Below are 12,853 nucleotides of genomic sequence, written 5' to 3' on the forward strand. Positions count from 1 at the left end.
ACGTGAGGTATTTTAATTAGAAGAAGTTAATTTAAAGTGGAGTATTTTACTAAATAACTACAATTTCACAAGTATCTGTAATAGCTTTGACATTTATCTGAGAGCTATTGTTACCAATACCTTTGAAATTAAAAGACATTCTTCTTCTCGTTCTTAAGGAAATATAAGATTGTATAAATTGTAGTTCATAAATAAGGTCAAATATAATATTTATATGCACTAATGCATTGGCATTAGCAGTTATTCTACATAGCTGAGAATTTACGAAAGAATATTGGACTTGAAATGTTTAAGGGAGAAAAGGGGATTTTTAAAATTCAGGTCTTTGAAGTCAGTTCAGTTTTATTTATATAGCACCAAATCACAACAACATTTGCCTCAAGGAGCTTTATATAGTAAAGGAAACACCATACAGTAATACACAGAAAATCTCAACAATCATATGACCCCCTATGAGCAAGCGCTTTAGGGACAGTGGGAAGGAAAAACTCAATTTTAACAGGAAAAACCCTCCAGCAGAACTAGGCTGAGGGAGGATTGAGTGAAGAAGAAACACACAGTGCATCGTGGGATGCCCCCAGCAGCCTGGACCTATTGCAACTTTGCTGCCAAGTAATTAAAGTTCTTACACGCTTTGGTTTTTATTTGTGCTCAGCCAGTTTACTTGGTACAAACTCTAGATGGCGCCATGTGCTTTCACTACAGCCAGGCAGAAAAGGCTTCTAACTACGACTATGACAGGACACCGGCAGCCCTGGATCATTTGGTGCTCTTGAGCTGTGAACAGCCAGTAGAAACAGAGGTCTTACTCTGCCATGATTTCAGGGTACTGAAAAGCTCATAAACAAAGCGAAGCGATCGCCTGTTTTGGCACATGGCATTCTGGGTTTTGCATCGGTCCCAGGTCCATTGATTTGCAATAATACGAAAACGCACAGGTGAAAGTGATAACATTACAAAACAGTGCTTGCTGATTAATATAATTAAAGTAAAAAAAAAAATTCAGGTTATTCAAAAGGAAGGTGTCTCTTTACACACGGAGTGAGCAACAATCCCAATAGATGATCTTTGCAAACCTTCAGCAGCCATACAGGCAGCAGCTGTTGACATATGGAGGGATTCCACAGCTGCAGCGGTGGTACCCTGCGGTCACCGTCGCATTAAAGATGTCCGACTCAAAAAATCCGTGTATTTAATAACCAACTGCGGCCTTCAAACACGAGGCGCCAGAACGGGAGGAGATAAAAGACTCGCTTTATTATCTGTAGTCAGTCAGCAGTTGTGCGGCGTTGTGACAGCTCACCATCACTCCCAGCAACACACTCTCTCTCTCTCTCGGTGCTAGACCGACAGCTATGTCTACGTCCGTCACGCGTGACACCGATATTAAAAAGAAGCACGTCCATTTCGCCAGTATGGAGGAGGACGACAACGACGACAAGGAGGAGGACACCCTGTTTGACAAGAGGAAGGACACTGGGCGAGAAATGAAGAACGCATTAAAGGGGGCGAAGAGAAAGACCACACAAAACAGCGACGACCGGGTGGAGGTGGTTGGCGGAGGAAGGGGCGGCCAAGGAGCAGGCGGCCGCTGGATGGTTACGCTCGCGCTCTGTGCATCTTGCCTGGGCTTGGTAAATAGTTAGGAGTGGGAAGTTAGCTTAAACCTGCCGGTTCATTAAACAATTCTCTGACTTTTCTCATTCCTTTAAAAAGGAAATGAATTGGAAAATTTTAAATAAATAAATATAATGTGGTAACTGAATAGATTTATTAAGTTGGTTGGGATATCTACAACAGTTAACTAGTTGGCTAGCTAGGGTTGTATTAATGTTATCCGTTAGCATATAGCCATAAACCGCTAGCTTATCACGGCTGTCCAATATTCATTTGCGTTCTTTGGAATTTCTACTGAAGTCTACTCCAGGAAATGAATTTGAAATGTCAGAAGATCTGCAGTTACTTATATAGTGCCATAATATAGTAGATTTTTGGCCTGTTATGGTTCTGTCGAGCGTTGTAAACGAAGGAGACCTTTCAATTTAAGTCGTACTTTGTGTCCTTAGGTTGTTTTTGACTGGCCCCACATGTCGGTTGCCTTTATAGTTGTTATAAAGGTGCAACAGAATGTGAATCTACGTACACAAGGTGGTCACATGTGCTTGTAACTATTGAATAGTAAGCAATATTACGGTTGTAATAGTTCAGTGAATGCAGCAGTATCCTGCACAACCGGATTTTCATAGTTGTAAATCTCGCTCTTCAACCATTTATTCCGCATCAGATTAGTGAAATCCACCTGCACACACTGGACGACTTTCTCCTGCATTAACCTTTTCTCCCCCCATTGGGCCTGGGGAAGAACATTCAAGTTTTGTTGTTTCAGCATCAGATTATCCTGTTAAAAAAGTGGGGAAATGGAAACTTTTATTACAGTTATTTAAGGATTGATATCAATCAGCTCTGATTGATGCCAGTGTCAGCTCTGCAGTTTTTGTTGTCACTGAGTGTGAACTCAGTGTAGAGAACAAAAAACTTGGAGGCTCTGTGAGCAAAAGCTCCACTTCACTTTTTTGTGTGATGCGAAGCAGTTAGATAAGCATGCTGGCACTGGTAAAAGGAACGGATAAACTCTGAGGATTATGATTCCAATGTTCAGTTTAGATTAGATTAGCCTTTGTTGTCTCCCTTCGAAGAAATTTTGCTTTGTCATTCAAGAAAAACCAGCACATAAATTAATCGTCATACCATTTCACATGCACACACTTACAGTTTACTTATTACTATTCAAGGTTCAAGGTTCTTTATTTGTCACATGCATAGTTATACAAGTATAACACACAGTGAAATGTAGCCTGACACGCTCCTCGACATGTGCAAAAAAATTGGGGGGTGGGGGGGTGTAGAGGAAGAACATATATATATATATATATATATATATATATATATATATATATATATATATATATATATATTATATACATTGGGTGAATGTGCAGTAGTAGCAATTCAATGGTTTGACAAATTGGAGCACTAAAGAAAATATAAATATAATTTGAACAACTCACAATTTGGTACCCTGTACCTTTTACCTGATAGTATTAGCTTTATATTCTCTAGGTTTTTGTGTAAACCGTGTGATTTATATCTCTAGGAATTTTACAGGCCACACTTTATTGCAGTTTCCTCTGATAGCACCTGGGGGGAAATGGAGGGAGCATGCCAGTGGTCTTTCCAGTCCTTTGCATCAAATTTTGAACCTTTGATCTAGCTTACAGACAGGTTACTAAACTGTGTAGTATTGCCAGAACAGATAGCAGATTCAGTAGTTAGCATATAAAATAAGTAAAGCTTTCATCCACCCCAGGGAGTTTAGAAAGTGTAAACTCTGGAAGACTAGTTCTGGCACTAATGAATCTAGTATACATGAGAGTCAAGGTGCGTGAACGAGTAGAACTGACATTTAACTGTTTTTGTGTTTTCATTAGAAAAGCCAGGTGCTGTCTAGTTATACAGGAGTTCACCTTCATCTATAGCATGGTGTTTAACAGTATGTGAGGGAGTGTAGTCTTAAATCATGAGCTGAGGTCCACAAACAGTAATTGTGCATAAGCTTAACTATTCTCTAAATGTTTATATTATATTAGTTATAGTAGTTAAACAATTATATGCAAATTAGCAGGGATCAAAAAAAAGTTTAGATTCGTTTAAATTTGTAAAAATTTTTCAGTCTTAATTTTTCTCAACAGAAATCCTAAAATAAACATTTGTGCAGTATGTGTTGATACGTTGCCACCTCTGTCTTCACCTCGTGTCTTGTTGCTGACAAAAACACAGGAGGAGGAGGTAAAGTTTTCATTGGGGGTGAGCAGAATGCACAGGGTTGGAAATGTTAGTTTAGTTCTCCTAGATCCTGATGCGATCATTTGTCATTGATCTCTCAAGGAGATGAGACAAGTAGGACAATGGAGGGAGAGGAGTGGGTCCAACAACAACAGTCGTGGCTTGCTCTAAGCTTTGTCTTATTTTCTTAGGGGATGTGTATCTCAGTTCTTGGCCCCACACTGGAAGACTTGGCTGCAAATGTGAACCAGGATATCGGCAACATCTCCTACATCTTTGTTGGCCGCTCTGCAGGCTACGCCGGCGGATCCCTATTAGGAGGCATTCTGTTTGACTGCATGAACCCCCATCTCCTGCTAGGTACCTTTCTAGCTTGTTGTTCTTGCCGGCCGGCCTTTACAGTCATTTTATGAGATTGATTTTGCCTCCTGTGGTAATCTTCTAGGTTTGTCCATGCTGCTCACGGCTTCTGGAATGTGTGCCATCCCTTACTGTAAGCAGGCTCTGCTCCTCACTGTGTTCATGTCCAGCATTGGGATATCCATGGGTGTTATAGATACAGGTAAGTAAACTATTGATATTCACTGTATCAGTGAAAGTTCAATGATTTTAACGGTCAGCCTCAGCTGATGAGTTTGTGCAGGGCTCAGAGCCACAAGTGGCTGTTTTTACCTCTTTTTCTCATCATTCTCTCGCCTGCTGTGGTGATGCATGTTTAAATGAGGGCATGGCTTAGCTGCAGCAGAGTGAATAAACAGTAGTGGAGTCCTGTTTGTAACATTGAGGGAGATGGTATGAGTAATTCAGTGCAATAGACATGGGCTGCTGGGAACTTCCCATGATATGATATGACATTCCTTTTGGCTCTCGGAGGAGGCGGACACACTTTTTCTCCTCTCCCTTATCTCCCTTATCTTCCCTGCTTAGTTCTTATGTCCTTGTCTAGTCTCGTGTTTTTTGTATTACTTTCCCTGGAACACTCTCTCACAGTCTGTTTCTAAAACCTAAAGAGAATTATGGATTTGATCAACTGGTCTCTGAATGCTATTGACACCCTTGTTGCTTTTCTGTGTTTATTGTGTGTTGATACCTGTGCATTCCTGTATTATCCTTTTGTGTTACACATTTCGATGTTTTTTTTCCTCGCTACCTAGCCTGACCTGTCTCCCCAATGTGATGTTTGTGTATTGTATGTACGGTCGGCAAGGTCTGTCATCTCGGTTGTGGGCAAAAGACCAAATAAAGGCTATCTCATCTCATCTCATATACTGAGCATTTATTCTCAACTTGATTCTTTTCACTCTACATGTGTTTATCCACCACTTTAGATTTAAAGCTTCAAACCACATTACCAACTCGTCCACAGCGTGCCTTTCCTGTCTCCCTCTGTTCATCCCTAACTGGTGGCCAGTTTTTCCTTCCGACTGTTCCCAAGTGCTTTGTCATTAATGTTGTCTCATCGTGAGGTTTTATCTCTAACGTTGTAGGCTCTTTACCCTAAAATACAATGTGCTTTGAGTTGACTGTTGCTGTGTATTGGTGCATACGTAAATAAAATTGAATGAAAGTGAAACCGTGGAGAGAACAGGGCACCAGTGACAGACCTGCTAGTTCTGGTGTTCTGTGGTTCAGCTGTAAGAACAAAGGTCTCACTGAGGGACAGTGGGCCCTCATAGAGTTTGTTTCCAAAAGGTTGTTCAGAAACATGCACAAGTAGCATGCCGAAGGTAATTTGTAGCACTCTGGCAGTGCTTCTCCTGATCCTCCTCTCAAAAAACGAACAGATACTTGTCCTGCTGTTGGGTTAATGCTCTTCGAAGGCCCCTTTCAACTCTGCTTGTGTAACGTCTCCTCTCCTCTATACTCTTGACACTGTGCTGGCACACACAGCAAACTTTTCCTTTTCGGGGTGTTGTCTGGTTGTTGCTTCTTCAGTGCACCTCTTTTCACTTTGATGTGCACCAGAAGAAGTGAAATGAATTCATAGTGAATTATGTTTCCTTCCTGCAAATTGACCTATAAAGACCTTACAAAGACATTTACAAACTGTTTTGAAATCTTGTAAATCTTGCATGTAGTTAGTGCACCACGTGGTATTAGGCCTGTAGAATAATCCTTCATCTGCTTTTGCTAACAGTGGTAGCTTATTCTTAACATCATAAGAATGGAAACTTGCCGATGGAGTTATTTGGAGTCATTCCTTGTTTTGTCTGATTGTGATTCTTCTGTTAATCTTTTTTTTCTAGTTTAGCCAAAGCAAAGTGATGCTTGTGTCTCCATTCTTAACTATGTGTTTCTCCTGTGTGTCAGGTGGTAACGTGCTCATACTGGACACGTGGGGTGAGCAGTCGGGGCCTCACTTGCAAGCGCTGCACTTCAGTTTTGCCGCTGGGGCCTTTGTGTCTCCTATCATAGCCAAGCTGGTGTTTGGGACTGACTGGAAGGGCACTGAGGCCATAGCACCAACCAAGAGTACGCCTTCCACAGAGCCCCAGGTGACCAAAACCGTCAACACTCAGGGAGTCTCGCACAGTACCCTCAACTCCACCTGGGCCTACATCGTGATCGGTGCTTTTGTCTTTCTCATGTCCTTCCTCTTCTTCATCCTTTATTCTCGCTGCAGCGTGTCACGTGCAAAACCCCGCTCGGCCTCAGGAAAGCCCCTGGTGGCCAAATATCATGTGGCTCTTACAGCCCTCCTTTTCCTCTTCTTCTTTGCCTACGTCGGTGCTGAAGTAGCATATGGCTCCTTCATCTTTACCTTTGCTAAGGAGTACATCCACATGGCTGAGGCGAAGGCAGCTGGGCTAAACTCCCTGTTCTGGGGGTCATTTGCAGCGTGCCGTGGGTTAGCCATCTTCTTTGCAGCCTGCATGTACCCGGGAAACATGATCCTGCTCAGCCTGTTGGGCACCGCTATCTCCTCTCTTCTGCTCTGCTTCTTCAACAAGAAAGAGGAGGTCCTGTGGGTGTGCACTGCTATCTATGGGGCTTCCATGGCTGCCATTTTCCCAAGCGGCATCTCGTGGGTGGAGCAGTACACCACAGTAACGGGGCGCACAGCGGCAGTTTTCGTGGTGGGTGCAGCGCTGGGCGAGATGGTGCTGCCAGCACTCATAGGCTTCCTGCTCGAGAGGTTTCCAAAGCACCCGCTGCTCATGTACCTGTCACTCGTCACTGCCATCTTCACCTCCATCCTCTTTCCAGTCATGTACAAGCTGGCCTCGGTGAATGATGAAATTGAAAGCAGTGAATCCCAACGGGCACTGCTGGACTCAGGAGCTGATGAAGATGAGGATGAGGAAGAGCAGGATAATGAGGCCGATCAGTTGAACGACGCAGACTTTGAGGTCATTGAAATGGACGATACATCAAATTTTATGAATTCACCAAGCAAGATGTCCTCTCCCCCTGATGTCATGGCTCTAACAGACAGCCCCACTGCCCAAACCACACTGGTGTCAGAGCCTGCAGGCGCCACTTTCTCAGAGAGCATCTCTTTGGTAGGACACTCACCAAGACAGAACCTGCTGCTCTCTTTGGACCAAGAGAAGGGAGACTGAGAATGTCGGCTCAGTGACACGCCTCAACTGTCCATTTGCTGTCCAAGACCTGGAAACTCCAACATAGTTACTGTTTGTACTCTAGTAAAGGAAGCACTGACTAAGCAGTGCAGCTTATAAATCATACACACGCTTCCGCAGCTCAACTCAGTGCATCTTTTAAAGCTTTTGGACATCTGCTGGACAGTGAAGGATCAGATGTTGAAGTATTGCTATTTTCTTATAAATCATTTGACACTGTGTTCAATATTGTTGTGTCCTTATCCCCTCTGTAGTTAGGTAAAAGGTAAGGCTAGAATGAAAGTAAGAAATAGATCAGATATCAGCCTGATCCTGACTCAACGAACTTCACTGGGATCGTTGGCAACAGGTCAATCTATTCAGTTCAATTCTATGTTCTGTGTTTACTATGCCTTCCATCAGCAGTAGAGCACTGATTACAAACGGGAGAGCTAACATTTTGGTAACATAACATGAAGCCAAAAGCCAAGGGACAACAAGTTGTTATACTTCTTACATTTTGAATGTTTTTATGTTTGCAGTGTTTTTTGACTACAGCTAAGACTTCTCTGTCAGCTTCTTTCTTTGAGTTACTGGTATCACATTGGAGCTAGACAAACATGGATTGATGCATCGCTAGAATTCAGTGCCTTGTTTGAGGACGTGAGGAGAGTGGATGAGCTGAACCAGGGACAGACAGCTAGCCACCCCCTTAAAATAAAATCTTGCACTGCAAATACACTATATTGCCAAAAGTATTCACTCACCCTTCTAAATCATTACATTCAGGTGTTCCAATCACTTTCATGAGCACAGGTATATAAAATCAAGCTCCTAGGCATGCAGACTGCTTTTATAAACATTTGTGAGAGAATGGCTTGCTCTCAGGAGCTCAGTGACTTCGAATATGGTACTGTGATAAGATGCCACCTGTGCAAAGTCCAGTCAGGAAATTCTGTCACCATTAAATGTTCCACAAAATGAAAGTGATTGCGATTGACAGCAGCTCAGCCACATAAAATAACAGACTGGGATCAGCAACTTTGTGCACAGTCAATCACTGCAGACTTCTAAACTTCATGTGGCCTTCAGATTAGCTCAAGAACAGAGTACAGAAGGTTACAGAATTGCAAAGTGCAATGCAAAGCATCATATGCAGTGGTGCAAACTGCATATGATGCCACTGAACTCTAGAGAAGTGGAGAGGTGTTCTCTGCAATGACGAATCATGTCTACATCTGGCAATCTGATGGAGGAGTTCGAGTTGGCAGCTGCTAGAACAGTACTTGTTTGACTGCATTGCACTAAGTGTAAATTTTTTTTAATGGGCTTGGGCTTGCTCCCTTAGTTCCAGAGAAAGGGACTCTTGATAATTCAGCACACCGAGACAATTTCATGCTTCCAACTTTGTGGGAGCAATTTGGGGATGGCCCTTTCCTATTCCAGCACAACTGTTTCTAAAGACATGGACGAGGAAGTTTGGTGTGGAAAAACTGGACTGGCCTGCACAGAGTCCTACACCTCAGCCTGACAGAACACCTTTGGGATGAATTAGAGCATCCCAACATTGGTGTCTGACCTCACAAATGCACTTCTGGAAGAACACTTCTAAACCTCGTAGAAAGCCTTCCAGAAAAGTTGAAGCTGTTATAGCTAAACATGGAATGTCACTCAAGCTCATATGTGTGTGTGAAGGCAGACGAGTAAAGACTTTTGGCAATCTAGTGTGTGTGTGTGATGAGCTGAGCTGTACAGTGTATGCAGCTGTTTTCTGTTGCACTTTTGTGAAAACTGGATTTTTTTTTCTTCTTTTTGGTCTTGTGCTGTAATGGGTCATGTCACTGTGATTCCTCTGATTTTTTCTTTTTAAGCTCCTGATTTAGTGAAAGAAAGAAGGCATCTTCATACATTGATTTTTTTATTTTATTATATCAATCTCAAACCTTCACCCACAGCAATGTCCATTAAAAACAAACAAAAAGGATCTCCTTCATTATAAGTTTTTACATTTTTACAAATCCACAGATCCTGTGTACGGCTGCATGGAGTGGGAGGGTTAAAGATCAAATTTTAATGTAGTTTGAAGACGGTTCGCACAGTAAAATTGGAAACGTACACAAAACCATATATCCACAAGGAAATAATAGACTCTTCATGGCATAAATTACCAAATACAGTATTGCAGCAGTCCCACATTTAAAACTAAAAAAATGGAGAGCTTTCCAGTTCCCATACTCTGTAGTATGAACTGTCAAATCTGCCAAAACAGACAAGGTTAAAGAAACAGAAAAATGGCACCTTCAAAAAGAACGCATCAAACTGCTTTGATTGTGTTCATGGTTGGAGCTGTAGTTGGTTAATGCACAGTGAGATTGGAGATGGATCTGTACAGGAACTATTTACAAAAAGACTGCAGTCAGTATAAAAAGGAGAAAAAGTCAATTAGTGGTTTGGGTGTAGTTCGTCTCTGAATTTATAAGATCTTTAAAAACCAGTTACAGTGAATACACAATACGACACATGTTCCATGATTGGACTGCACTCAGTCCCGCAACAGGCCGTCTGTTGCCGTGTCATCAAAAAGATCAGCTTCATTCGGCCCATAGCAGCTAATGGAGATGGCAGCAAACGAACACACGGCCTCTTCCACTGGAGGCATGAAGTAAACAGTCTCCATACTCAGAGAAATACTTTGAGACAAAATGAGAAAACCCGTCAGGGCTCAATCAAAGCACCATTTAAACTTTTACAACCAAATGGACAAACACTAAGATGGAAGGCCAGGAATTAGCACCAAATCAGTGGGTGGCTCCGGGACTCGGGAGCCAATCAGAACTGCTCCAGCAGCTGACGGAGGTAGGGGGCCTTGGAAAGTTGTCTGTTTACCCGGGACAGCTTGTAGAGGACGAGACAGTCGAGGGACACGCAGGGAACCTGCCGCTCAGCACTGCCACTGCAGTTCCTACAGATCTGTATGCAAACAGAAACACAAGCACACAGTGATCACACAAGGATGAGCTCTGGTATGGACACCACTCACAAACATGTCACTACTAGTCTGACCAGAGAAAAACTGTGGAGTCCGACATTGTTTAAGCAAAACTGCACACCAACTCAACCCGAGTGATTGCTGCCACCAGGCATCATAACTGCTGACGTCAATTGCTGTCTTAATAAATCTAGATTTATCGCCAGAAAGCAGTTTCCGTGTTCCTTCAGTGTCGCCTGCTTTGAGTCGTATCAATTGGGTAAATGTTTAAAGACAGTGCGACAAAAGCAGGAAGAAATAAATACCTGTAATCACAGAAGTTAATGGTCCAATTATTATTCAAAACCTTAACAGGAGCTCATATTCTGTGCGTCCTCAACTTCTCACCTTCAGCAACTGCTCTTGCTGACTCTCCCACTGCCTCATGTCCTGGTAGAGTGTAACAGCGACTCGCTGAGGTTCAGCACGACACCGTGAGCACACACCCAGCTGGGTCAGCTCATCACACACAGGGCAGTGAAGCGTGGTGAAGTACTGGGAAATTGTCCCCTTCCTCCCCGCTTCCTCCCCACCCACCACGGAGGAGCAGGATGCCTTCTGGATCTGGAGAGAAAAGAGCGATGTAGCTGAAAACACACGTTTGATTGATCACTGCTGCTGGACTATATGCAGACACATGGAGTTAACATGCACAGCATCTTCATGGACATAAAACAGTGTGAACTACGTGATCATGATACTTTTCAGGTTTGTTAAGAATCCTACCGAATATCATTAGATGCTGAAGGATCAGAGATCAAAGATTCAATTTTTTTAATACAAATACATACATTCAGGATTTTGTGTGTGACTCTGTTTTCACTGGGAAAAAACAAAGACATAAAAGGAGTCAGTGGCACTGGAGCCGCAACCATTTATGTATCTGACTGTGATTAGTAGCTATGCCAGCAGATGGCATGTGCACTCTGTCAGACTTCAGGAAAGAAACAAAGACTGAGGCAGCAGCGCTGCAGCTTGACTCATTTAGTCATCAGCAGGAAGCAGAAGAGATCTCTCTTCATCCTTTGTTCTCTCTAAATGACAGACTGCTTTTATTTTGACAAGAGTGGAAGCAGAGGGTGACCTCTTTGACTTGCCACAGTCAGTCAAAGGAAGATACCAATTAATCTAATTCATCCTCCAAACTCAGTATTAAGTTGATTGTGTGTCTTTATGATGTTCCTGGTTCTTTTTTTTGTTTTGAAGGGTTTCTTATCTCCACTGCTGCTGCTCTGCTTCTAAATGGCAGCAGTGAGACAAAAACATCACAATGGCCCGTATGTCTGCAAGTTGTCCTCACCCTGGGGAGCTCCTGGTACCAGCTGAACACGTCGACTCCGATCAGCTGGAACATACGGGCCAGTGGCGGCAGGATCTGCTTAGTGATGTAGTAGGTGGCATTGAGGCGCAGGGTGGGGTCCTGCAGCACCTCGGTGGGCCGGCGGACCAGCTGGATGAGGGGCACGCCGGGTGTGCCGTACACAATGACATAGGGCACCCGCTCACTCACGCGTGGCTCCAGCCTTCGGTCATAGGCCATCATCCGTCTGAGGCGAAGCAGAAAAAAAATGAAGTGACAGCAGATGATGCAGTTATTGTTTACATCACACAGCCAACATGTTCACATTAGCAGCGAGAACGTGTGCTGGTGCTCTGAGAGAGAAAACACAAAATAAAGCAGATGAACTGAAGCAGGGCTCATAAATGCTTCTTCCTTGTGCATCTAAAAATCACTTTTTTTTGTCCTCCACTCGTTAAAAAACAGGTTGCCTAGCAACACTCAGGTACTGTACAGGCTAGTGCAGCCAGACAATGAACACAGTGAGGGAGGACTAATTGGATTCACGCTGGGTACTGTAACTGTAGCTGACAGCAAGCTCTTACTCACCATCCTGTTCTCTGCTGCACGCACACACAGACACACACAGAGCCAACCAGCAAACATTTATCCAAGCCACACTCCTGACTTCTCCTGTACTGTGACCACACACACACACACACACACACACACACACACACACACACACCTGGTGAGTTCCAGCGCAGGGATGCAAGCTCCAGGTCTGTACGAGCCGCTGCCCCGGTACTCCTTGGCGAAGGTCAGATCCTGCATGCTTGCCCGGCCATCCAGAATCTTCATACACTGACGCTGCACAAACTGCTTCACCTGGCTAATGTCACGTGTCTCAAACAGCAGCTTGATGGAACGCTCCAGAATCTAAGGAGCACATGAGTAAAAGAACACAGGTATAAGAGGATGAAGATAAAATGATTTACTGGTAATCTAAGAGAGGTGTTGATGCTGTTTAATGTGCAAGCGGAAGGAGACGACCTTTTCCCTGACTGACACATGCAAAGCGGTCTGAGTAAACGGGAGCAGGAACAAGAGTGGCATGCCTGCGATTGGTGCACAACACAG

The 12,853-nt window shown here is 43.5% G+C and overlaps 2 protein-coding genes across 2 annotated transcripts in view; one reads left to right on the forward strand and one right to left on the reverse strand.

The window, feature by feature from the left end:
* Positions 1–408: 408 nt before the first annotated feature.
* slc60a2b (solute carrier family 60 member 2b) lies at positions 409–7,648 on the forward strand. The gene is made up of 4 exons (XM_026142986.2): positions 409–1,634; positions 4,035–4,203; positions 4,289–4,405; positions 6,154–7,648. The coding sequence occupies exons 1-4, from the start codon at positions 1,356–1,358 to the stop codon at positions 7,404–7,406; spliced, it is 1,818 nt and encodes a 605-aa protein (XP_025998771.1). The 5' UTR covers positions 409–1,355; the 3' UTR covers positions 7,407–7,648.
* Positions 7,649–9,311: 1,663 nt separating this feature from the next.
* rev3l (REV3 like, DNA directed polymerase zeta catalytic subunit) overlaps positions 9,312–12,853 on the reverse strand; it is an 89,498-nt gene continuing 85,956 nt past the window's right edge. Inside the window, exons 29-32 of the mRNA XM_026194837.2 lie at positions 12,462–12,652; positions 11,735–11,981; positions 10,783–10,998; positions 9,312–10,376 (exon numbers count right to left, since the gene is read on the reverse strand). Of these exons, the coding sequence (XP_026050622.2) occupies positions 10,236–10,376; positions 10,783–10,998; positions 11,735–11,981; positions 12,462–12,652 (795 nt within the window). The 3' untranslated portion in view covers positions 9,312–10,235. The remainder of the gene's footprint in view (positions 10,377–10,782; positions 10,999–11,734; positions 11,982–12,461; positions 12,653–12,853) is intronic.

The sequence above is a fragment of the Astatotilapia calliptera genome, chromosome 15, assembly GCF_964374335.1.
Source record: "Astatotilapia calliptera chromosome 15, fAstCal68.1, whole genome shotgun sequence".
NCBI lineage: Eukaryota > Metazoa > Chordata > Actinopteri > Cichliformes > Cichlidae > Astatotilapia > Astatotilapia calliptera.